The following is a 26,388-nucleotide window of genomic DNA, read 5'->3' as shown; positions in this document are numbered from 1 at the left end:
AATACTTGAATTATGTTTCCATCTCTGTTGCAACAGTTTTGGAAGTGTCTAAAATGACTATACCATATGTACAAGTCATTGGTGTTTGGTGATGAGTTTTTGGCTCAAGATCTGCATTTAAAGTCACACCAGAGGTGTTCAGCTTGGATTAGGACTTGGCTTTCTGCAGACCACTCAAGTTCTTCCACACTGACTCAATCAATCATTTCTTTTTGAACCTTGCCTTATACACAGAGGCATTGTCATGTTAGAATAGAAAAGGGTCCTGTCCAAACTGTTGCTTTAAAATTAGAAACACAATTCCCAGAATATCATTATATGCTTAAACATTAAGATTTGTACTCTTGGAAATTACTAAAGTAGTCAAACCTGTTCATTAGAAGGGGGTGTCCCTATATTTTTGGCAATATAGTGTAGTTGAGAATCAGTTGATATCAAATACATGGAGTGTCGTTGTTACTATCTACACCACTGCCGGGTAGGTTTTAACAGTCAGACAAAAGAAGCAAAAACAGCAGCCTCCTCATAAAATTTGGTTCAAAAACAGGTTTATTGAAACAATCTAAAAGAACAATACAAACCAATGTCGTAATTTCAACGAATGATCACATCTCCAATCCACTTTCTGCATGTGTGTGTAAATTATACTATTGAACAAATCTCCTTAATGATATTTATGCGTATTGAACACTCAACTCCAGTGTACCGAGTTAAAGAATATGAAGATCTAACGAAAAACTGTGTAAATTTGTGTGTGAGATTGTGACTATGTATACATTTTCTCAATCAGAGTCACAATGGTGTCCAGGGGCGGATCTACCACGGGGAAAAAGCTGTGCCACCCCAGAATTATCACAGAATAAAATATAAATGTAAGCAGTGTTTCATGTGCTACTTTTCAGCTGCGGCGATGACAGCGTAACGAAAAATAATACGAAAAAAAAATCAAGTCTTTCACTAAACTGTGCACGATGGTTGCACGCGCACGCAGCGCGCAAAGTCTAGACGGCTTCAAATGACTCTTATGAACCGGTTCTTTTTGAGTCAAAACCACAAAGCGCAGCCTGTTCACTAACGAATTGTTTTTACATTTGTTCGTGAATCAGATACTGCTTCTCGGTTTATTCAGAAGTCCTCTGAGAAATATAATCCCGTCCGGATATGTCTGAGACTGAGATTCATCCCGTAATTGTTTGGTGATCTGATTCTCCGACCGCTCGCGCCACTTTCATCATGGAGATAGAGGCCTTTCTGATCTCCCTTTCTGCCATATCGGACGAAACAGTGACATGAAATCAGATGCCGATCACGAAAACTAATAGCAGAGTTAGGTAAGAATCTTGTATTGCAGTTTTCTCGATTGTTAACGTAATATAACTGATTTTAGGTGGCCCATATTCCCAAACCATTAATTCAGTTCTCAAAACAAAGACATTTCTCAAAAAGTTTAACAGTAAGTTAAACATTAGGTAGCAAAACTGATTACACCAATCAGAATCGGCATCCTAACAACTGAGAGAGGAGAGAGCTGAACAAATAATATACGTGGGTTTTATACTTACACATTCAGTATAATTACAGTACAGTACCAGTATATTAGATGATGGAAATTTCACTATTCTATATGTACAGTAAATGTAGCACATGTTGTACACCTTCAAACATGTGGCAATTTTTTATGTGTAGCCTACTGCATGTTTGCACAACAGAGATATACTGTAGTCTTGTGTCAGGAGACCAGGAACCTGCTACAGTACTGTATACCGTAATGAAATTTGACCAAATGTGCAGAGGATGCTGAATTTACTTCTTTGTTTTTTTTTTTTTTTTTACTGTACTGTGGTGCATACCAAGTTCATATACAGTTCTTTGGTATTTGAACTTTTCTAGTGTTTTTCATCTACTGCAAGATTACTTTATAGTAGTAAAATGAAAAAATGATCTGTTCCCAAAAGTTAATTGCAGAATTATTATTATTATCTGTAATTTAATTTATGTTGTATACTGTAATAGACACTGAGCTGCAAGAATAATTCCTGAACCCTAATAAGAGTTTTTTGTTAAGTGTTATTGATCTCATTTGAATTGTAAGCATTTAAGAATACCTGTATTATCTAGATTGAAAAGTTTGAAAGACAAATTTATGCTGGCTTGTCTTAAAGTCTTGTTTAAGAAACATAAATAGTTTGGTCAGTTAGATGTTCTAGATGTTTGCTAAAGTGTTGCTAGGATATTCTGGGTGGTTGCTAGGCTCTTGCTATGCAGTTGCTGGGGTGTTGCTAGACTATTGATAGTGTTCTGGGTGATTACAGACATTCCCACCTCTGGTAATAACAGAAAATGAAACATTGTTTTCAAAACTGATCCAGTTTCAATGCTTTGATATTATTGTATTTCTTTCTAATGTAAATTCAAAAGTGTTACTCTTAAACTTGCACTAAAACGTGATTTATATCTAAGTAGCCTATGTATAATATTAATAGAACCGCATGTCTTCTTTAATGATACATGCTCAGAAACATTTATAACCTGTTGAAGTTTTTTATATAGTATTGACTTGGTGCCATGATGGATATTGAAATGTTGTTATTTATTTATTATAACAGTATAGATGATTACTTAATGGTAAGGCAATATTTGTGAACACAACTGTGCATGTCAGACAATAAATCCCCAAAAACTATGAATGGGGGCTTGCTTTGCTGTTGCCACCCCTCGTAGACTCCATGCCACCCCTTTGCCACCCTAAAAATTATTTTCTAGATCCGCCCCTGATGGTGTCAAACCAATGTTTTTAACCCCTGAGTGCAGGCTTGGTGGATCCAGAAACTGCATAGGGCACATTTTACCCACACTTCCTTTGGCTTTGTGCTGCTGAAAAAGCTCCATATAGACAACATGAAAGTTCTCAGTTCTATGTGAGGAACTTACCCCACCCCTTTCATCCAATGTTTAGCTATAGCTGTATTATAGCATTATGGTTTGAAACTAGCAGTTTAAAAATGCATCAGGGTTTGCCTGAGAATCTATAATTTATTCTAATGTAAGTTATATGATTTTATCTGCACCAGTTTAAGTATTAAGTAAAATATAGTTTTGGTAAAAAAATAAAAAAAAAAAAAAATTTGATTTTTACATCAAAGTCAGTTTTTTCTTTATAAAATCTGCATATACCTATTTACAGCTTTGACAACCATTCATATAAGATCAGGGTGGAAGTGGGTAAATAATGAAATTATCAGGAAGTTAATTAATAATCACACAAATCAAACGTTGTATTTTACGAGATTTATTAAAGTTTATTAACATCCCGTTGGCACTTTGAGGTGATTAATCTCCGGTACCGGGGCTCTATAGTGAACGCGCTGTCAGTCCGGTGTTACGGTGCGCGCGGGGCGGGAGGGGGAAGGAGGGCGGGCGTCGCGCGCCTCGATCGGCGGGTCCGGTTTAGATCACATCACTTCGGAGTTTCTCTCACGCGTTTCTCTCAGTTCATCATGGCGCGATGCGCTCCTGACACCGGTTCCGTTCCGTTCCCGTGATGCGCGTGATGATGATGATGGTGACGGATGAAAGATGGAGAAACTATCCGCGAGCATTAACGGACTCTCGTGGAGCTCCGTGTCGCTGCCGCTGGACGTGATCGTGAGCAAATTCCGCTTACCGACACTCGTGCGGCTGAGCCACGGTAAGAGACCGTCAGAGTCGGTGAACGCTGTTATAACATGAGCGAATTAGGATCGGTTTGTTTGACGTTGTTGCGCCGCGTCGCGTCAAAGATTCTTCAGCTTCTTGCTGAGTCAAAGTTAGCAGGATAAGAAACATCACATTTCGCGGGTTTATAAATGAACATTAGAGTCTTATTATGCAAATTAAGTCTGGAAACACTCGATATAGTTTAACAAACGCTGATAAAAGCACAATTTTTATCGTATAAAATGATGCACACTTTAATGAAACGTTGTGTCAATGTTTGTAACACAGAATCCTCAGTGAAGTGTGTAGTTGATTTGTCTTTTGGCTAAAGGTGACAGAGTGTGTGTTGTGTGTTAAAGAGCTGCAGCTCTTTTCATATGTTAATGTTGTAATGTGCTGTAGTGTGTGTTGAATACTAAACAACCTCCTGCAGGAGAAACTCCAACATTTACTCAACAATCACAACTAAAGAAGACAGAATTAAACTGCCATCGATGTTGACACATTCCAGATTAACTTTCTGTGGTGGGAAAAAGCTTCTGAATTGGACAAAAAATAGGATTTTTGTGTGTGTTTGCATCAGTTAGACTCCATATTCTCTGGTAAGAGCATTTAAAGAAATAGTTTGCACCCATAAATGCATACTCTGTTATCATGCATTTACTGTTTTGGGTAAATTAAACATTAATTTAAACTCTTTAAACATTAAATGGTCTCAGAAGCTCATAAAGATGATTGAATCAGATTGAGAAATAAAGTTCCAATAGATTTGGTTATTTTTATAAAAGATTGTTATTTAACAGTCTGTAACTAATTTTTAATAAAGAAGTTAAAAGAAGACTGAACTTCAGACACTTAAGTGACAAGACTTCTGCATTTGTATTAACAATGCAATGGATTATTGCTTATTTAATGTCCATGTACCGCATAAATATTTACAATGCCTGATCACCCAAAGAACAATGACGATAATTATAACTATATTAGTTTCCATACCAACGAACAATAACATTAACATCACTTTATTCTGTCGTAATGTTGTCTGCCACTTTAAATTCTCCATCTCTTTAAAGTCAGATGGATTCTTATTGGATGGCAATGTTTTTATTGTTCATCATTTGGGCAAAGAAATGCTCTAAATGTGATTCAAATGATAGGCTATTGTTTCTTTTTGTCGTTAACTCTCTGTAGTCATTTCAATTGGAATTCCTATTCATATTTTGCTCATGTTCAAATTGATCACGTAAATACATTGCATTCAGCTGCTTGGTTTGAAAGTGACTCTTGTTGGAGCTTTGCTTTATAAATAACACACTATTGCCCGCAAAAACTGGCTGAAATATTCTGCACCTACAGAACGATTTTTAAAACTTTAAGCTTACAGTTAACTTATTATTATCTGGTGTGAATGGCCCTTCAAAGTACAATAAGTACACTATTATATGGTATAAAGTATAAATATGGTAGAATGACAACAAATGATAATAAACGTACACTCTTAAAAAATAAAGGTTCTTTATTGGCATTGATGGGTCCATGAAGAACCTTTAACATCCATGAACCTTAACCATTACTCAAAAGGTTCTTTGTAGTGTGTTAAAATGTTCTCACACTAAAAATGGTCCTTTTAAGAACTGTTCACTGAAAGGTTCTTTGAGGAACCCAAAATGCTTCTAATATGGCATCACTGAAAAACAAACTCTTTTGGAACCTTAACTTTTAAGTTGGTTAAAGTTGGTATGGTTTATGAATATTTCTCTTGTTCCTTTTGACTGCAGTGTTGATTTTGAACCTTCAGATCATCTGTTTGATTAGATGCTGCTGTGATGTGTTTCAGTGTTTGTGTGTAGGAGTTTCTCACTGTATCAGCACAGACAGCAGTAATTATACACAACAGACGATCTGCACAGAACGTGTCTGTGTGTGTGCTGGACTTGTTCCCTGTGTAAAGCATCTGTTCTGAGACTCGTCTGAATGAAGAATTCTTTTAATACCAGATCAATACAGTCCACCTCTCTCTCGCTCTCTGTCCATTCATCCATTCTTCAGCAGAGAGATCAGTCTGGTGTTTGTGAAGTGATGCTGTTTGTGTCTGATTGCTGACCTCAGTTCTCTCCCATAAGCCCCATGTGCGGAAGTTCAAAGAACTCATTTGATGCTTGTGGTTGAGCTCTGATGTGTGTGTGAGAGAGAGACTGACTGTATCTTTGGCTGTGTGTGTGTGTGTGTGTGTGTTTTAAAGTGACAAATTATGTCAGTTTCACGGTCAGACGCGTTGTGATTTGCAGTTTTGGATTTTCCAGTGGCTGATATCTACAGAACAAGTTGTGTCTGTGTAAAAAATAATATTAAAGTCTAGTCAAATTTACTCGTATAACACTTTTCACAATACACTGTTTCACTGTATAATAGGAAATTATGATGTTAATGTTTATGATATTTTAATATCTTCATGCCTTTTAGTCACATTTAGCATGTTAGAGCTGTGTGAATACATTTTGTTTACATTTTGTCATTATACAAGCAAACAAGCAGTTGAGATTTGCTATATACTATATATCACCCTATGTGAGTATACTGTACGTATGTGGATAAACCTGGACATACTTATATTAAAGTTTAAAACAGATTTTAAAAAAGATAAAAAAATCAGGCTTTTGGGATTTGCTATATAGTATATAATATAGTATATATTGATTTACTTGATATAGCGATAATAGTTTGCATTTTGCGACAACATAAATCACACAGCTGAGATTTGCTATATTGTACTGTATGTATTGCTTTACATGAGTGTACTGAATGTATGCAGGTAAAGTAGGATACTGGTACTGTATATCCAACTTTTAATATATTGCTGGCCGATAATGTAATTTACATTTTTTGTGATGAAACAATCAAGCAGTTGAGATTTTCTACACTGGCATTCAAAAGTTTGGGATCAGTAGGATTTTTAATGCTTTTTAAAGAAGGCTGTTCTGCTGATCAAGGCTGCATTTATTTGATCAAAAATACAGAAAAAACAGTAATATTGTGAAATATATTTACAATCTAAAATGATGGTTTTCTATTTTAATACACTTTAAAATGCAATTTAATTCAGTGATGTAAAGCTGAATTTTCAGCATCATTACTCCAGTCTTCAGTGTCACACGATCCTTCAGAAATCATTCTAATATGCTGATTTATAATCAATGTTGGAAACAGTTGTGCCGCTTAATTTTTTTTTTGGAACCTGTGATACTTTTAGCAGGATTCTTTGATGAATAAAAGGTTATAAAGAACAGCATTTATTTAAAATAGAAATCTTTTCTGACAATTTAAGTCTTTACTACTATGATAACTTTCTATCACTTTTACAGTATTAAAAGTGTTAATTCTTTCAAAAAAAAAAAAAATGTACTGACCCCAAACTTCTGAACGGTAGTTATTGTTGCAAAATATCTATATTTTAAATAAATGCTGTTCTTTTTAACATTTAATACATCAGACAAGTATTACCAATGATGAGCATCTCCAAAAAAGCCAAGTGTCGGCCAATAAATGCTGAACCTGTAAAAGATGAATTATCGTGCTTATCAGTTGTATGTTTTTGTGTGTGTGCAGGTGAGAATGTGGAGGGTCTGTCGGAGGAGGATGTGATTTTACTTCACTCCTGCAGACAGTGGACCACCGTCACTGCCCACAGCCTGGAGGAGGGTCATTATGTGATCGGACCCAAAATAGACATCCCACTGCAGTATCAAGGTACCATACAGGGTTCTTATCGTTAACTAAAACTAAAACCTAAAAAAAAAAAAAATTGAAATAAACATTAAAATTTAATAAACAATAAAAACCCAAACTTATTTTCAGCTAGTTGTCAGGGCAACATTTCTCATTTTCGTTTAGTTTAAGTACTAAAATGACTAAAACCAAATAAACTAAAATTAAAAACTATTTAGATATATTTAAAAATAATAAATAAATAAAAATGACACAAACAGATTACTAAACTTTTACTAAAACTCAAATGAAAAAGAAAATATGAAATTAAAATCTAATTCAAAATAGGGGTACTGATATTCAGGGAATAATTTTAATTCATTAGTGGTGATTGATGAGTCACTTTTTCTAGCATTCTTTCTTTAGTTTTAGTTTGTTCTATGTACATGAATGATATTGCCAATTATTTTGCAGTTGACTAGAGGTGTTATTACATTTAAACATAACTTATTTACTCCAGGTGGATGATAAAATAGTCAAAAGTGCCTTATCTAGAGGCCAGAATATTACAGAGACTTTGGGGTGGACTCATTGGATGCAGCATCCTTGCATCATGTTGAAAATGTTCGCACAGGCATGCTTGTACATTTTCTTCCACAGCCAGTTTGTAAAGGTTCAGTTTTAAGAAAATAAGCAATGAAACTGACCCAAACAAAGCTGATTTCTCATTGAGAGTATACAAGCTATTAAAAAAACACTCAGAGCCGAGAGAAAGAGCGAGGGAGATGATTGGTTGTTAACAGTATATTGATTGTTGTATTCAAGCACTTAACTTCACACATGTTCAGATGTTTTCTCCATTACGCGCGCACACACTCACACACTCACACACACACACACACACACACACACACATACATACACACACATACAGTCAGTCTCAATTCAATTCACTGTTTTATTGCAGTGAGTGTTTTCATACAATATGGGCAAAGTATTCAACAAATGAACGCACCCATGAAAATGAATGCGGAAGATTGTATATTTCTTGTGGAGAATAAAGACAAAAATATCAAAGTGAAGATATATATTTTTTAAATATTACTACTAGTGCTGTTAAAATTAGTGCGTTAATGCAGGCTATTAATTTTTCCAGTTTAACAGCGTTAAAAATATTAACGCTGTTAATGCTGGGGCGGGGCTAGGGTTGGTCACCCCACTCACAACTGCTGCCTCTGTCTCTTTTTTCTTGACAAGAATTGGGTTTATTTAAACACAGAACGTCTTTACGAGCACATCAAACAAGAGACTTTTGAGACGTGCACTCCACTTCACTTCAGCACCAGGCGCGAGTCAAACGAGTGCGGAAACGGTACAGGTGACGAGGAGCTTCAGTAGAACATCAGTGAACTGCGGTCAGATGAGATGTTGCAGGCCATATGTCAGTAAAAACTAATTTTCCTGTCCTGTCAGCCTTCATACTGTGCTCATAGCACGCGCTCTTCAATTGCACACACAAATACGGCGGCGCACACTGTAGCATGTATCATTTCATATTAAAGTGTGAATGAAACTACGAGCATGTGTTAGATCCGCATCACGTTGAGCAGCGGCAGCTCTTAAAGTAACAGCAGCCAAATAACCTAATAACCCAGCTGCTTTGATGTCTATTAATCAAAGAACAAAAGAGGAAATAAGTAACTTTTGTAGCTTTAAGGATTCATCTATATTTAATTTAGAATTTATTGCTTGATAACTTTATTCAATTTCTGTATATTTCCTACTTGCTGAAGGGCACAGGTAAATATGACATTTATTATAATGGGTTTATGTGAAGATTGTTTTAAGTTTACTTAAATTAGAAGTTGTTATTTTTTAAAGTCTAATAAATGTTAAAATTGATAGCTCTTAATTATATTGTAATGTTGAATGGCTATAGTAAATGGTTAAATATTAGGGGGGAAAAAAATTTCACAGAGACATCAGTAGAATTGGTATCAGTGATAATTTCCTTCAGTCATAAAAAGGATGCCATTAAACACTTAAATGTCTTTTTTTTAATGTTGTTTTTACATTAATTTGATGTGAAATTATTGCAACACAAAAGTATATTTAAAGACTTTAATGTTAGGTGGGATTAATCACGATTCATTTCAGAAAAAATTTGCAATTAGTTCATTTTTTATTAATCGATTGGCAGCACTAATTACTGTTTATACAAAAGGTTTTCCATACAGGCCTATATAAAATGTGTAATCTATCTATCTAGATTAATATTAAAATTAATGTGAAAAATCTAATACATATATCAAATTATTTAATACACTTTATTTTAAGGTGTACTTGTTACAGTGTAATTATACATTATTTAAGTCAGTGGTCTCAAACTCAATTCCAGGAGGGCCACAGCTCTGCAGAGTTTAGCTCTAACCAGCTCCAAATACCTCTGCTTGGAAATTTCTAGTAATCCTGAAGACCTTGATTAGCTGGATCAGGTGTGTTTGATTAGGGTTGGAGCTAAACTGTGCAGAGCAGTGGCCCTCCAGGAATTGAGTTTTAGACCAATGATTTAAGTACCGAGTAATATTAATTAACTACATGCACTTTCTGTATGGTTAGGGTTAGGATTAGGGTTTGGTTTATGGTTACTTGCATGTAATTATGCATAATTTATAAGTACATGTAATATGTAACAAGGATATCTTAAAATAAAGTGTTACCATAAATTTATAATAAATCAGATTTTGATTCGAACACACTACTTCTTATGAATGGCTGTCAATAGAGAACTATGCTTTTAGCTCAAAGAATGGTGTCGTTCGGTTTGCGATTTCATTCATAAAGTCAAACTCATCATTACTTCATCCTGACGTCATTCCCATGGGAGATGCGGAGGAGCCCGTTTTTCTGAGCTTCCGGAATCGCAGACATTACTGCGCTGGACTTCCTCTCATGGGACGACCGTTACCTAATATACCCGCCACCCGCACCATTAGGTCAGGTGACCAATGAGATCATCTGCTGGGGTTTCCGGAGGCAGTAAGATGCTGAGAGGGATGGATGAGGTCATTTGTGTCTCCGCGGCCGGGTCTAACGTCTCTCAGATAGACAGATAGAGTGCTAATAAGGAAGATGGAATTACAGAAGAATGATTTTTAGACAGCTGAGAGATGCAGAAGATGAGACCATGTTGATATTTTAGATTTGCTCTGATTTTAATGATGTGGAAGAAGGTTGCTTTTGATGACTCTTAAAATAGAAGATCTGCATAATATAAACACATTATATTTGTGTGTGTGTTTCTGACTGAGCTACTGTAGGGTTCTCGGAATAATAAACTTAGCAATAATAAACTCCATAGAGAAATTCATTTTTTATGATAACCTATAACAATAACAAACATATTGTGTTTACACTCTATGGAAAAATGGAGCAAAAATACTTTGAGAACCAAAGCAGCTGAAAGAGTTGCTGATCACTGGTCAGTTTTGTGCTCTATGCAAAAACAACATCTTAGATATACATTTGGGGACAAACTTGCTGCAGAGTGCCTTCTTAAACAAAAATGCAAAAGAAACTGTTCTGGGTTGATCCTCAGAAGGAAAAATGGTTTCTAAAACACAAAATGTTCTTGATTCACTTCTAAAAATTAGGGATGCACAATATTATCGGACTGATATCGGAATGGCCGATAATGGCTTTAAATGTAAATATCGGCATTGGCCCGATATGAAAAATTATGCCGATTTGTCTTGCTGATAAGAGGAATGGGTTAACTCGCATGTGTTCAGGGTGTGCTAGTGATTAGATCACGTCAGCAGTGTGTCTCATTCTTGAAGCAAAGTTTTGTCTGATGATTAGATTCACTGTTTTGGATCGCTGCATTTAATCTGTGAAAGCACGAACAGAATGAGGTGTTAGGTGTGTGATAGAATAAACAGTAATAGCACGTGCAGCGGCAGCAGTGTCAGCCTCCCCCAGGTCCTAATGCCCGTACGGTAAGGAGTTTTAATCTGTAGGGGGCGCTGTTGGCCTACTTCTAATTCAATTAAAAGTAAAATAATAACAAATAACATTTAGACTGTGTTTCTGATTAAATAAAGCAGTAATTGATGTATTAAAATAATGAGTATGTTTTGATTTAATGGTCAGAAGCTATAGCTTACATGGGAAAAAAATCACAAATCACACTTGTAAATTAAATCATTTAATACTGATTTATTCATTAATGTGTAATATGTTTTATTTTTTTAAACAAATCATGAGCTCTAAAAGATTTTCAGAATTTTTACAACTCTTTTGTTTTAGACCATCTACAAATGTTAAATCTTAAAATAAAATGTTAGGGTTAACACTGCATCTTTCTAGGGGGAAAAATGCAGCGATTGATATTTATAGTTATTTTCAAAGCTTCAATGTACTGTCAAAAAAACCTTCATTATTTTTTATTTAATTCTAATAAATAATTTCTTGTTAAAAACTAACCAAAATTAAAATATTTTGCTTATAATTTCTGCACAGCAGAGACTTGGTGTTGTTTCCAAACAAAAATAAATATATCGGTATCGGCAAAAATCCAACATCCAGCATCCCTACTAAAAATACTGTGTTTTAGGTGTTGGGTTAAGATTAGACTAATACTGTAGGTTTAGAATTGCTTGACCAATCAGAACTCACTACTATGAGGCTAGACTGATGTGAGTGGTTGCCAGGGTGTTGCTAAGGTGTTTAAGGTGTTCCTATTCAGTTGCTATGGTGTTGCTATGCAGGTACTAGAGTGTTTTGAGTAGTTTATTTGGGTGTTGTTATGCAGTTGCTAGGATGTTTTGAGTATTTTATTTGTCTGTTGCTATGCAGTTGCTAGAGTGTTGCTACACAGTTACTAGGGTATTTTGAGTATTTTATTTGTGTGTTCCCATACTGTTGCTATGGTGTTGCTATGCAGTTGCCAATGTGTTTTGATTGCATTTATTGAGTTGCTATGTGGTTTCTAGGGTGTTGCTAGATACTCAGGTCTACAATTTTGAGTTTTTACCCCATAGTCTGTCAGGTGGAAATAAGTCAGCATGATCACTTAATACAGTAAAAGCTTACCTCTTTCACACATTTTAGGAATCATTCATGTTCGTAGCACAAACACTGTAGTTAATACACAGGAAGTCTATGGAAAGTCTCTGGTTAGATTGTTTGGTACATGTGTGCCAATGAAATGTGATTGATGTGTTTAAATTCAACCTTGCTGTGATTGGATGAAGATACTTCAACTGATATTTACAATGAAGAGATTTTGTATGATTGCACCGACAAAAGTGAAACTCCAGAAGAGAAAGAAACCCGTTCAGCTCTGAGGGTCGTATAGAACTGCAGAAAGAAAGAAAAGCTGTTGCCAGGAGACAGAAAGACAAAGAAAGATACGCTCTCTCACGCTTTATCTGTGTGTGTGAAAACGACCTATAAGATCACACACTTACGCTTAAATGAGACATACCATAGACTTCTGCTGGTTTTTATACAAGGCTAATTATAATCTCTACAGACTAAATTTTAAACCCTAAAAAAAACATTTTGCATTTTTAAAATACCTTTCAGGATGTCACTAATGAACACTTTTAGCTCACTTCTGGGGAAACTTTGCAGAACACTTTCTATGTTTCGTTCTTTCACTCTGTTTTCCTCTGTCCTCAGGGAAGTTTAAGTTATTGGATCAGGATCGGGATGTTCGCGAGCCGGTGCAGTACTTTGGAAGCGTGGAGGAAATCGCAGGAATCTTTCCTGATCGCGTGTTCGTTATGGAGCCCATCACATTTAGCGTTAAGGTAACAACAGCATCAAAACTTCTCACGTGAATCTACCAGTAGTGTTATCTAAAACTAACTAAAACTATTAAAAAACACGTTAACTGAAATAAACATGAACTGAAATTAAATGAAATACTGTATAAAAAACATAAACTTATTTCAGTTCATTGCCAATTTTCGCTTGGTTGAAGTACTAAAGTTGCAAAAACTAAAACTGAAATAAAAATGAATGCAAACTAAATAGACATTAAAAAAGTACTGCAAAAACTGCAAACTAAAACTTAAGTTAAAATAAAAGTTTATCATGAATAAATGTTTGTCACGGTGCACACAGCAGGGAGGAACGAGGAGATGAGGATGAACTCAAAATACAGTCTTTAATAAATCCAAAACAGACAGGACAAGACGAGGCAAGGCTGGGACACACTGGAACACCGGGGAGTAATGAGTAGACCAGACGAAATCTAACTAAACAGGCATGAACTAAATACACATGACAATAACAGATAATTACACACACACACACACCTGAACTGAATAAACTAATAATCACACTGAACAAGGACAGGAACATGACCAAATATAGAAACATGAGGGCGGGAAACACAAGACACACGACAGAGGACTGACAATGTTGCATGAAATACATCAAATAAAACAGGCCTACAAGAGAACATTTTTATCCATCTCACAATCTTGTAGGTCCATTAACTGATTGTTTTTTTTCCATAATATTTTGTATATTTTTATTATTATTAAGCTATTATTATTAGTAGCTTATTATTATTATTCGTTATGTATTTGATTTTTCCCTCTTCATTTCGATCTCTTTAACGGTCTGAATAGTTTTGTAAATATTCTACTGTAATACTCGACATACCAATAAAGCTTTGATTATTCTACATTACTGAATATTTTACTGGAGGTGCAGTTTAAAGGATGAATTTAACATATATTTTATTTTATTTCGGCTAATTAATGGACTATAAATAGTGTTTTGTTGAGGAATGAATCATTCGTGTAGCCTATGTTGTTTCATTTGTAAATGAAAACACAACACGCTCATTTATTGTCAAACACGAGCGTAAATTATAAAGTCAAAACTTTATTGGCATAATTGTCAGGCGTTTACTGTATTTGCAAAATATATGGTAGCATATTAATACTAGCATAATTATCCAGAACGTTAATTAGGTAGATACACGAACTGAAAGGGAATAAGCATATATAACAATACATATAAAATTTAGCCCTAACCAGATAATAATAATAATATACAAATATTAAATAAAAAGGCACGATCAGTCATCGGATTTACACTCCCAGGTTACTATTAAACTTGTGGCCACAAGAAAAACATGTCGTTCCCTCAACATACACTGAACAAAATTATAAACGCAACACTTTTGTTTTTGCCCCCATTTTTCATGAGCTGAACTCAAAAATCTAAGACTTTTTCTATGTACACAAAAGGCCTATTTCTCTCAAATATTTTTCACAAATCTGTCTAAATCTGTGTTAGTGTGCACTTCTCCTTTGCCGAGATACTCCATCCACCTCACAGGTGTGGCATATCAAGATGCTGATTAGACAGCATGATTATTGCACAGGTGTGCCTTAGGCTGGCCACAATAAAAGGCCATTCTAAAATGTGCAGTTTTGTCACAAGTTTTGAGGGAGCGTGCAATTGGCATGCTGACTGCAGGAATGTCCACCAGAGCTGTTGACCGTGAATTGAATGTTCATTTCGCAGTACATCCAACCGGCCTCACAACCGCAGACCACGTGTAACCACACCAGCCCAGGACCTCCACATCCAGCATCTTCACCTCCAAGATCATCTTGAGACCAGCCACCCCGGACAGCTGCTGCAACAATCGGTTTGCATAACCAAAGAATTTTTGCACAAACTGTCAGAAACCGTCTCAGGGAAGCTCATCTGCATGCTCGTCGTCCTCATCGAGGTCTCGACCTGACTGCAGTTCGTCGTCGTAACAGACTTGAGTGGGCAAATGCTCACATTCGATGGCGCCTGGCACTTTGGAGGGGTGTTCTCTTCACGGATGAATCCCAGTTTTCACTGTACAGGGCAGATGGCAGACAGCGTGTATGGCGTCATGTGGGTGAGCGGTTTGCTGATGTCAACGTTGTGGATCGAGTGGCCCATGGTGGCGGTGGGGTTATGGTATGGGTAGGCGTATGTTATGGACAATGAACACAGGTGCATTTTAGTGATGGCATTTTGAATGCACAGAGATACCGTGACGAGATCCTGAGGCCCATTGTTGTGCCATTCATCCACGACCATCACCTCATGTTGCAGCATGATAATGCACGGCCCCATGTTGCAAGGATCTGTACACAATTCCTGGAAGCTGAAAACATCCCAGTTCTTGCATGGCCAGCATACTCACCGGACATGTCACCCATTGAGCATGTTTGGGATGCTCTGGATCGGCGTATACGACAGTGTGTTCCAGTTCCTGCAAATATCCAGCAACTTCGCACAGCCATTGAAGAGGAGTGGACCAACATTCCACAGGCCACAATCAACAAACTGATCAACTCTATGCAAAGGAGATGTGTTGCACTGCGTGAGGCAAATGGTGGTCACACCAGATACTGACTGGTTTTCGGACCCCCCCAATACATTAAAACTGCACATTTTAGAGTGGCCTTTTATTGTGGCCGGCCTAAGGCACACCCTGTGCAATAATCATTCTGTCTAATCAGCATCTTGATATGCCATACCTGTGAGGTGGATGGAGTATCTTGGCAAAGGAGAAGTGCTCACTAACACAGATTTAGACAGATTTGTGAACAATACTTGAGAGAAATAGGCCTTTTGTGTACATAGAAAAAGTCTTAGATCTTTGAGTTCAGCTCATGAAAAATGGGAGCAAAAACAAAAGTGTTGCGTTTATAATTTTGTTCAGTGTAGGATCTTGAGGCCACAACTTCACATCTCGTGGGCACGACATATTATTACGTTTCCACGAGTTAGTAAGTCATGGCCACGACAAAACTAAATGAACTGAACATGTCCCCTCCCGGTCACTGTACAAAAGAAATGATTCACTGATTCAATTAAAACCCCTAAATGTTTCTGAGTTAGGATTTGAGTGCGAGTAAGTGATAAATTACTCTAGTAGTTACATATTTAAATTATTATTTTCCCCTTAATTGACACTTTGCAAAGACCTGCCAACCTTAGTTACTGTTGCTGTGTCTGACAAGCCATGGTGCTCTCACACCACACACCATAGTGATAAATACATGGCAGAGCAAAGAGGAAACTGATAACATGTCAACAGACAAGACAGAGCAGGTTACTTTTGGTATTAAACAGTCTCAGCCTTCAAATTTTGTCCTTTTTTAAAAAGAAATTCAAACAATAAATACTGTTTTGTGGCTCTTTAATGTGTCGTGACAGATCACTGTAGCGCCTTAGTTCAAGGGGCACATAAATCGATCATCTATTCATATTTACTTAAAGCATGAAATAAACATTAATGATCATTAGGTATATTGTTTCAAGCGCAGAAGGACGTCAATAAACACCATTTTTTAAGTTCAAGTCCACCGACGTTAATCTACTCTCCTGTCTGGTTTGTTTGTCGGGCAAAAATGGCGGTGGCAAATGATTGGTCAGATTGCCTGTCAATCAAACTCGCTGGCAATCCTTGGCAATTCAATTGGTAATTTAACAGGCAATTAAATTTAGTTAGCAGATTTTTATAATTGATTCTAGTGTAAAGGCTGTTCACACCATTATTCTCATATATCTGATATATGAGAATAATAATATGAGAATAGCTGCACCAAAACTAAAATAATAACGGCACAGATGAACGGTATTGTTGTAATCACTTTTAAAACAATTTTTTTTTCCGGCTGATGAATGATAAAATCATGGACAGCCAGTCAAAATCCATCCTGCTTGATCCCAAGTTTGAGCATCTAAAGCGGTAGTTGACAAAACTGCAGCATGCACTTATAATAATCAGAATGTTATCATCTGTTGGTGTGGACGCTAATATAGTTATCGTTGTAGTTATTTTTACAGTTATCGTTCTCGGTGTGAATGGACCTTGACCAAGTGATTTTAGAAGTGAATATAGTTTAACTGCTGTAAATTTTGAATAGATTGTAGATTGTGTTTATCCTGGTCTTTAACCTTATGACATCAGTAATGTGTTTTTCGTTAAATGCTAAAACATCTGTCGCTCTCTTTCTCGCTGTAGGTGGTTTCTGGGGAGTTTACAGAGGACAGTGAGTTGTATAATTTCTCTCTGCAGGCGGGGGATGAATTAACCCTCATGGGCCAGGCAGAACTGCTCTGCGTCCAATCGACTCGTGAGAAATCCCGCCTGACTGCGCTGCTACGGCGACTTGGCAAAGCAGGCGGAGCTCTGGGACGTCCCGCCCGCACGAAGATGCCTTGTTTGATATGCATGAACCATCGGACCAACGAAAGTGTCAGTCTCCCGTTCCAGTGCCGTGGGCGGTTCTGCACGCGTTCGCCGCAGGAGCTGCAGATGCAGGGAGGTGAACACACCGTGCGCAGCATCATCGAGCGTGTGCGTTTGCCCGTGAACGTGTCCGTGCCGTCGCGACCTCCTCGCAACCTGTACGATCTGCACGTGATCCGCGAGGGCCATCGATATAAACTCCTCAGCATCATCAGCAAAACTGTTGTTCTCTGCTGCATACTTCGCAAAGAGGAAGTCACGCCGTCTCACTTCCTGTTATTAACGGACATGCCGCGCTTCAGTCTGCCGGAGGGTTTATTGCGCGCGGACGCTTCCTACCAGCAGGTGGTGCTACAGTGTGCTCTGCGTTGCCAGGAAAGCTTCGATCCGGACGATTACTCGCGTGCTGTGCGTGAGGTAAAGACAGATTTCTCAGAGGAGTGTCTTAGTCCACGGCGGATTCGGGTGTGCGTTCAGGGTTACGGGCGCGACGAGCTCGGGACGTCCCTGCAGAGACTGTCTCTGTGTGTGTACGGAGGTGGAGCTGTCACACACACGATCTCACACGGCTGCAGAGACTCGCTCGTCGACTCACACATGCTGCCCTCTAGTGATGGAGAGGAGCGAGAATACGTCACGCCCGATTGGTCGACGGAGACGCAGGAGATTCCGTACGAGGAGCTCTGGACCAATCAGAGTTCTGGAAGTTTTGGGGTGACGTCTGAGAGTGCAGTGAAGGCGGAGCATAACCTCATATCCTTCCACTCCACTACCACGTCATTGGATGGTACAGTGGGCTCCACCCACGTCGCCATGGTGCAGATGGAAGCAGGAAGAGTGTCGAGAGTACCGACTCCACCTCCTGTCCCACCCAAATCTGAAGCTGTAAGCAGCCATATTACACAGATTGTCCATTAAAATGTAAAGTTTTTGCCTCATATTGCTTTTTTGGTCACACTTTATATTAGGTGGCCTTAACTACTATGTACTTACATCAAAAAAAAAAAGTAGAATGTAGTTATTGTGTTCACTTTTGCTGCTATTGAGGTGGGATACGGGTAAGGTTAGGGACAAGTTTGGTGGTATGGGTAGGTTTAAGGGTAGGTTAAGGTGTAAGGGATGGGTCAACAGTGTAATTATAAATGTAATTACAGAAATTAATTACAGATGTAATTACATATAGGTATTTTTTTAAATATAAGTACAATGTAAAAACATGTATGTACACAATAAGTGCATTGTACCAAATAATTAATTTAAATGTAAGTACATAGTAGTTAAGGCCACCTAATATAAAGTGGGACCGCTTTTTTTATTCAACGTAAAAAAAAAATTAAATACCCAGGCCAAATTTTACCCCCAAAATTTATTATATTGTATTTTGCATGAAGAAAGTGAATACTGTTTTTAGGACTATTACTTTTTTTGTATTATGACAGTAAGCCAGTTTTCCCCGAAATTCTTGTTATTTTTACATTTGAATTATTATTTTACATTTTTGCAATTCTCGTTATTTTCGGTGGTGATTCTCAATAAATAAACAACAATTAAATAATAACAATAATTAAATAAAAAATAATAATTGCTGTGTTGGGCTGGTTGAGATAATATCAATAATCAATATTTGTGTCAGACATCAGTCTTTTGGAGTAAGATTTTCATTATGATAATGACACTTGAGGGAATTATATACATATACAGTATCTCACAGAAGTGAGTACCTCCCTCACATTTTTGTAAATATTTTATTATATCTTTTCATGTGACAACACTGAAGAAATGACACTTTGCTACAATGTAAAGTAGTGAGTGTACAGCTTGTATAACAGTGTAAATTTGCTGTCCCCTCAAAATAACTCAACACACAGCCATTAATGTCTAAACCGCTGGCCACAAATGAAAATGTCCAAATTGGGCCCAAAGTGTCAATATTTTGTGTGGCCACCATTATTTTCCAGCACTGCCTTAACCCTCTTGGGCATGGAGTTCACCAGAGCTTCACAGGTTGCCACTGGAGTCCTCTTCCACTCCTCCATGACGACATCACGGAGCTGGTGGATGTTAGAGACTTTGCGCTCCTCCACCTTCCATTTGAGGATGCCCCACAGATGCTCAATAGGGTTTAGGTCTGGAGACATGCTTGGCCAGTCCATCAGAGACATGGAGACATGCTTGGCCAGTGTTTGGGGTCGTTATCATGTTGGAATACTGCCCTGCGGCCCAGTCTCCGAAGGGAGGGGATCATGCTCTGCTTCAGTATGTCACAGTACATGCTGGCATTCATGGTTCCCTCAATGAACTGTAGCTCCTCAGTGCTGGCAGCACTCATGCAGCCCCAGACCATGACACTCCGACCACCATGCTTGACTGTAGGCAAGACACACTTGTCTTTGTACTCCTCACCTGGTTGCCGCTACACACGCTTGACACCATCTGAATAGGTTCTAGTAATCCATGTCCTTAGTCTGCTTGTCTTCAGCAAACTGTTTGTGGGCTTTCTTGTGCATCATCTTTAGAAGAGGCTTCCTTCTGGGACGACAGCCATGCAGACCAATTTGATGCAGTGTGCGGCGTATGGTCTGAGCACTGACAGGCTGACCCCCCACCCCTTCGACCTCTGCAGCAATGCTGGCAGCACTCATATGTCTATTTCCCAAACACAACCTCTGGATATGACGCTGAGCACATGCACTCAACTTCTTTGGGCGACCATGGCGAGGCCTGTTCTGAGTGGAACCTGTCCTGTTAAACCGCTGTATGGTCTTGGCCACCGTGCTGCAGCTCAGTTTCAGGGTCTTGGCAATCTTCTTATAGCCTACGCCATCTTTATGTAGAGCAACAATCCTCAGAGAGTTCTTTGCCATGAGGTGCCATGTTGAACTTCCAGTGACCAGTAGGAGAGAGTGAGAGCGATAACACCAAATTTAACATACCTGAGACCTTGTAACACTAATGAGTCACATGACACCGGGGAGAGAAAATGGCTAATTTTGACATTTTCACTTAGGGGTGTACTCACCTTTGTGGCCAGCGGTTTAGACATTAATGGCTGTGTGTTGAGTTATTTTGAGGGGACAGCAAATTTACACTGTTATACAAGCTGTACACTCACTACTTTACATTGTAGCAAAGTGTCATTTCTTAAGTGTTGTCACATGAAAAGATATAATAAAATATTTACAAAAATGTGAGGGGTGTACTCACTTCTGTGAGATACTGTATATATATATATATAAATTAAGTTTCTTACTGTTGATTTGGGGTGAAATATTCTAGACATGTTCTTGACCAGTTTCATGAGATTCACTCTTTTAGACAGTTTTCTAGCATTATTGTGCTCTTGACCCTGAGCTCAGCTGTACTGTAGTTCAGTGATCCTCTTTATTCTCATGAGATTCACTTGTCTTCCTCAGTTCTTTTGCCACGGTCCCACACACAAACACACACATTCATATGTGCTTTATAGCCCATACAGTATCACGCAGCACTGCTGCCCTAGACTAAAGACTAAATTATTGATACTGTTGCTTTTAAAGGCTGAATAATGAGCATACGTTTACTGGAACAGAGCATATACACAGCACACACACTCACAGAAACATAATCACATATCATCTTAGCCAGTGTCTTTTTAGGTGTGTTTGGAGTCATTCATTGTGTGCTTAATATTGTACATTGCAAGAACACAGTGACAATGTTTCAGACATTACAGGTCAGGAGCCATTTGAGTGCCATAACTAAGTGTATTGTTAACTGATATAATATTAATATGAGGAGATACCTGAATGTTTTATACTAACAATACAGGTGGTAAAACTGTTTTTAGTGGACCTTTTCTGTTAAAATTACTGACATGTTTTACAGTGTAAAACAAACAGAGAAACAAACATCTAGTCTCATCAGGATGTAGAGCTGGAATTAAAGTCTCTTTGATGCAGTTGACTGGAATTACAGCCTTTCTCTTTTACCCTCTTCTCTCTCTCTCCCACACACAGAGGGTTCAGGCCTGGCCTGTAATTTAGCTTCCCAAACACACACGCACACACACACACACACACACACACACACACACACACACACAGTCCCTGGTGTATTTGTGGAGGAAGTGAACTGTATCCCAGAATCCCACAGTTGTTCCTCCCAGCAGAGGAAATTTAGACAGCGATAACAGATATTAAAGGAGTTTATCATCCTGATGATGATTAGGAAATAAGCACTCGTAAGCACTGGTTTACTGCAGAATATGTCTGAAACTTTTTTTAAATCAAGAATTTCAGTTTGTGATTTTTTTTCTGCATATTGTTATTAAAAAAGTTATGAAAAAGATGCACATATATTGATCTCTGAATTAAAGCTTTGTGGATATCAGAATTAAACCTATTTATATAAATAAAATAGGTTATATAAAATATTATATACATTATTATATAAATAATAATTATATGTATGTATATATATATATATATATATATATATATATATTAAATCCATTAAAACAATTTCCATAAAACAGACAGTTTACTGACTTATAACAAGACTTTGTTCAGTAATCTACACATCTGCCACAGTAATGTATTTGAATTATCTTTGTCTTTTATTATATGCAATTATTTGTGATTAATTTGATTAATTCATTGGGTGCATATCATGTAATTAATTCAACTGACACCCGAGATAAATTAATAACGGATATTAAAACTGTTAGTGATCTTAATTTGAATTTTTGTAGTATTGTATTCTGTCACGTATGATTTTTACCTCAGTTTAATTTTTTTCTCAACAAATTAACAATGTTCTGTATTTAGTTTTCAGTATTTAAAGTTTAGTGTTCCATTTATTTCATATTCTGTTTAATATTAATTGTTCAATATTCTGTATTTATTGTTTGATTTTCTATGTTCAGAATTAATGATACAAGAAAATGGTGTTTAACGTTCTGCTGGACAGAAAATGACATTTACTTAAAAAGCAGGTCTTGAGTTGTGAGGGAGACAATAGCGAGGCCATAATATAGAAGATGTCACTTACACTGTAATGCAGTAACTGTTCTTTCTTGATCATTTGCATTTGTTCTCTCTGTCTAGGTGAAAGAGGAGTGTCGTTTCTTAAACGCTCCACCTGTTCCGCCCCGCTGTGCTAAAGGCCCCGCCCCCAGCCCTCCAGTCCCCACCCGCTTGCCTAAAACCCCACCCACACAGACACTCAACCCAAACCTCTCATTTTATTCGTCTGGACTGCAAGAAAGGTAAACATGACTGTTGGAGGGATTTAAATAGAGCCGTTTTAAATACTTATTGGTTGGGATTAAGTTGGAATGGGAATCAAGAGTAAGTTAATTAATCCATTAATATTTTTTTTAGTGCTTTTGAGGAAATATTCCCCCTTGGCAGCACTGATAATTGAACTACAACAAAAACTACGAAACAAAATACCTAAAGAACAAAAACAATATTATTTTTGCATTCATTTATTATTAAAGTTGCAAAAAGGCCCACACACTAAAGGTAAAAAAAGACAACAAAAAAGCAAATGCGAGATAAAAACCACAGCTCGACATGACCTTCTTCAACACGCTAAACACTCGTATTCGCTTTTTTATTCTGCATTTTCACCTTTCTAGCATGCTTTTTTGCAACTTTTCGGCTGTTTTGATTATTGTGGCTGTATCTTTTTTTGAGTTTTTGGTGATTTCTTCATTATAACACACCTCTCTCTCTCTATCAGTTCTGCTCCTCGTAGTGGCAGCAACTCTCCATCGCCAGACTCTTATTCTCTGTATTGTTACCCCTGCACCTGGGCCGACTGCGTGACCTCCGACCCCAGCGTGAGCCCTGATCCTGCTCAACCTGCGCAGGCCTGTTGGTCCCACCCACGAGGAGGCGGGGCCTACACCTCCAGCATCCTCAATACACCTCTTCTCAGTACAGACTCCGCCCAAAAGAACTACTCCACCTGCCCTAGACCGCGGCCGGTGGCGCAAAACCGCTTTGCACCGTTTGGTGCCCTAAACCCCTTTGCCAATCCAGGACACGCCCACGCCTCCTCCGATTGGCTCACCACTGGTAGGAACTCTCCCACTCTGATACCTGACCTCATTAGCTCCACCCCCAAGGAGCCTCAAGCCAATCATGGAGGTTCAGAAGGCGGCCCTGAGACTCCGCCCAGACCAGTCAAGAGTTTAGAGGAGGACGCGGTCGTCACAGATCCCGCCTCCGGATCGGTTGCCATGGCGAAGGGAGCAGAGGGCGGGGCCGGATCATCTTGGCGACCCCCAGCAGAGCTGTGCTGGCTCTCTGTGGAGGAGGTTTCATCCAGTCTGCGGTTCATCGGCCTTTCGGACGACGTGATTGGTCTTTTCAGCCGAGAGAGGATCGACGGCTCTATTTTCACTCAGCTGACGGAGGAAATCTTGTCGGAGGACTTTAAACTCACCAAACTACAGGTCAAAAAAATCATGCAGTTCATCAAGGGATGGAGACCCAAGATATGAGGGCAGCATCCTTGTGAATTGAAGGAATGTTTTTGTTTGAGAGACACAAGAGCACTCCAGCCACAATGAGTGCTTCTGCTCAGACCATTTCAGATGTTTTATAAATGTGTGTGTGTGTGTGTGTGTGTGTTTGAAATACACCTCTCTAATCGAAGGACTGACAGATCGTGACTAATATATTATGGAGCACTATTTGATGTTTTTGTTATGAATATTTTAATTTCTGGGGTGGGATGATTTTGTGTGCCTTCAGTAGAAAGTCAGAACTTATGGTGTGGCTGTTCTGCTGTCTTTCAAGGGTTTACTGACTGTGTTTTGACCTCTTTTGTCTGTTTTCTGGTAACCTGACATGTTTGTCAGTTGGATTTGGGACTTGGATGAATCTCATGAAACAGGTCATATTTCACAAAAAAATAAAATAAAATAAATAAAAATGAATTAATTAATCATCAAATTTAGCTTAAAGAAAATTCTAATTTTAAAGTAATTAAGACCAGTAATTACATTAAGATCATTATTATTATTATTATTTTGGATTGTGTCATTATTTTCTTGATATTTAAGCCCTAAACATTATTAATGTTTGAATTTAATACTCATTCTCATTACTGTAATGTGGAAAATAATTTTAAATAAAACAATGTGTTTTATTTTTCTTAATAAAACAGGATCTAAAGAGGATAATTGAGAATAATCAGAATAAACAAAAACAAACAAATCTCAAGTAAAAGTAAAACTTGTGAAAACATTGTTTCAAGAATTTTGGCAAAATGTTCATGAAAGAATTCTGAGGGAAAAATATAGATAAATATATTTTCCTTGACAGGTTTGATGAGATTCACTCATGTAGAGCACAATGTTCTTTCCTTCTGCTCTCATATGGAGCTCATATTATGCACACAGGAAGTGAGACTTTTTAGGGACTTAAAAATAAAGAGTTTAGTTTGTGATGTACACGCTAATAAGAGCAGCAAGAGTTTACAGTCTAAAGAACACGCTGTAATTAGGTGACAGTAATTAAGAGTTTACTAACTACTACAGCCCACGCTGATGGAGGATGTGTGTGAGGTGAGTCAGAGCTGCTGAAATGAGGTTTTAGCCTTATCTCACTGTTTAAAAAAATATTTTATCAGCATTTCGGGAACGTTTCTGGAATGCTTATTTAACAGCTTCCCCCTCTGTAGGTGCATTTGTACTTTGAATAATATTTAACAATGGTAGTGTGTTTCATTTGTACTGTAATTTCACCATGTATGATTTAATCCTGATGGATCAACTACAGAAAAGAATAAATCAATAGTGCTCAACTGAACGAAGCGTCTTTTTTGTTTGTTAGGTAGGCCTAAATCATTTCTGGAATACTAGAATTTGCTTACTGCATACTCCATTTAAAAATAGTTGTAAGTTATTGTTTGGGACTATTTTCGTTGGCGAAACAGATAAAAAAGACAATATTTTGTCTTAATATTAACTTCATATTGTTGAATCAAATTTGCAGTCTTGCTGATATTTGGAAGAACAGCACTCTTGACCATATAAGATTGATTAAATATATATTTTTAATAGAAAAAAAATTTTTTTTTGTCGATATTTACAAGTGTATTTGCCCTAAACGCACATTATTTTTGACCATTGGCTAACCATAACTTTATCCCAGTCAAACAGTCAGGATAAAAAAAAAACCTAACAAAGCTAAAATATAAATACTTCGACTAATATGCCCACATAGTTATATCCATACCTTAGTGAGCGGTGTGCATTGGTTTCGTTGCTGCAGAGAGAAGACGGTTGTAGTGATGTCAGAAACAATCGAAGTTCTTCCATTTGAAGTTTTAAATTTTGAACGGTACTTGTTCTTGCTAATGCATATTAGGCTTGACAAATAGCTGCAAATTTGTTTGAATACTGTTTTTAACAGAATTACGGTGGCTCTAAAGCAGGGGTCACCAAGGGCCGGTGTCCTGCAGAGTTTAGCTCCAACCCTAATCAAACACACCTGAACCAGCTAATCAAGGTCTTATTAGGTATACTTGAAACTTCCAGGCAGGTGTGTTGAGGCAAGTTGGAGCTAAACTCTGTAGGACACCGGCCCTCCAGGACCAAGTTTGATGACCCCTGCTCTAAAGGGACAGGATGATAGAAAAAAATGAGATGAAGGAACAATTATACTTTAATGCTATCTCGTTTGCTCACAGAAGCAATAAAATATTGTGAATTAAATATATAG

The 26,388-nt window shown here is 37.6% G+C and overlaps 1 protein-coding gene across 4 annotated transcripts; it reads left to right on the top strand.

The window, feature by feature from the left end:
* Window positions 1-1,255: 1,255 nt before the first annotated feature.
* Window positions 1,256-26,292, top strand: gareml (GRB2 associated, regulator of MAPK1-like). Of its 4 annotated transcripts, none has more exons than XM_058755622.1 (6): window positions 1,256-1,331; window positions 7,303-7,443; window positions 13,087-13,217; window positions 17,444-18,556; window positions 22,756-22,916; window positions 23,396-26,292. In XM_058755622.1, the coding sequence occupies exons 3-6, from the start codon at window positions 13,191-13,193 to the stop codon at window positions 24,159-24,161; spliced, it is 2,067 nt and encodes a 688-aa protein (XP_058611605.1). In that variant the 5' UTR covers window positions 1,256-1,331; window positions 7,303-7,443; window positions 13,087-13,190; the 3' UTR covers window positions 24,162-26,292. The 4 variants fall into 4 exon arrangements, with proteins under 4 accessions (XP_058611605.1, XP_058611604.1, XP_058611603.1 ...); XM_058755621.1 differs by lacking the exon at window positions 1,256-1,331 and adding an exon at window positions 3,431-3,688 and having other exon boundaries at window positions 17,498-18,556; XM_058755620.1 differs by lacking the exon at window positions 1,256-1,331 and adding an exon at window positions 3,431-3,688.
* The last annotated feature ends 96 nt before the right edge of the window (window positions 26,293-26,388 follow it).

The sequence above is a fragment of the Onychostoma macrolepis genome, chromosome 20, assembly GCF_012432095.1.
Source record: "Onychostoma macrolepis isolate SWU-2019 chromosome 20, ASM1243209v1, whole genome shotgun sequence".
Lineage (NCBI taxonomy): Eukaryota > Metazoa > Chordata > Actinopteri > Cypriniformes > Cyprinidae > Onychostoma > Onychostoma macrolepis.
The sequence above is the reverse complement of the archived record's forward strand: the minus strand, read 5'-3'. Positions and strand labels throughout refer to the sequence as shown.

Bases quoted from the DNA above. Each gene is read 5' to 3' on its own strand.
- gareml (XM_058755620.1), top strand. From the start codon at position 3,577: ATGGAGAAACTATCCGCGAGCATTAACGGACTCTCGTGGAGCTCCGTG. The intron at 18,557-22,755 runs GTAAGCAGCCAT...CTCTCTGTCTAG, and splicing joins TCCCACCCAAATCTGAAGCT to GTGAAAGAGGAGTGTCGTTT. The intron at 22,917-23,395 runs GTAAACATGACT...TCTCTCTATCAG, and splicing joins TCGTCTGGACTGCAAGAAAG to TTCTGCTCCTCGTAGTGGCA.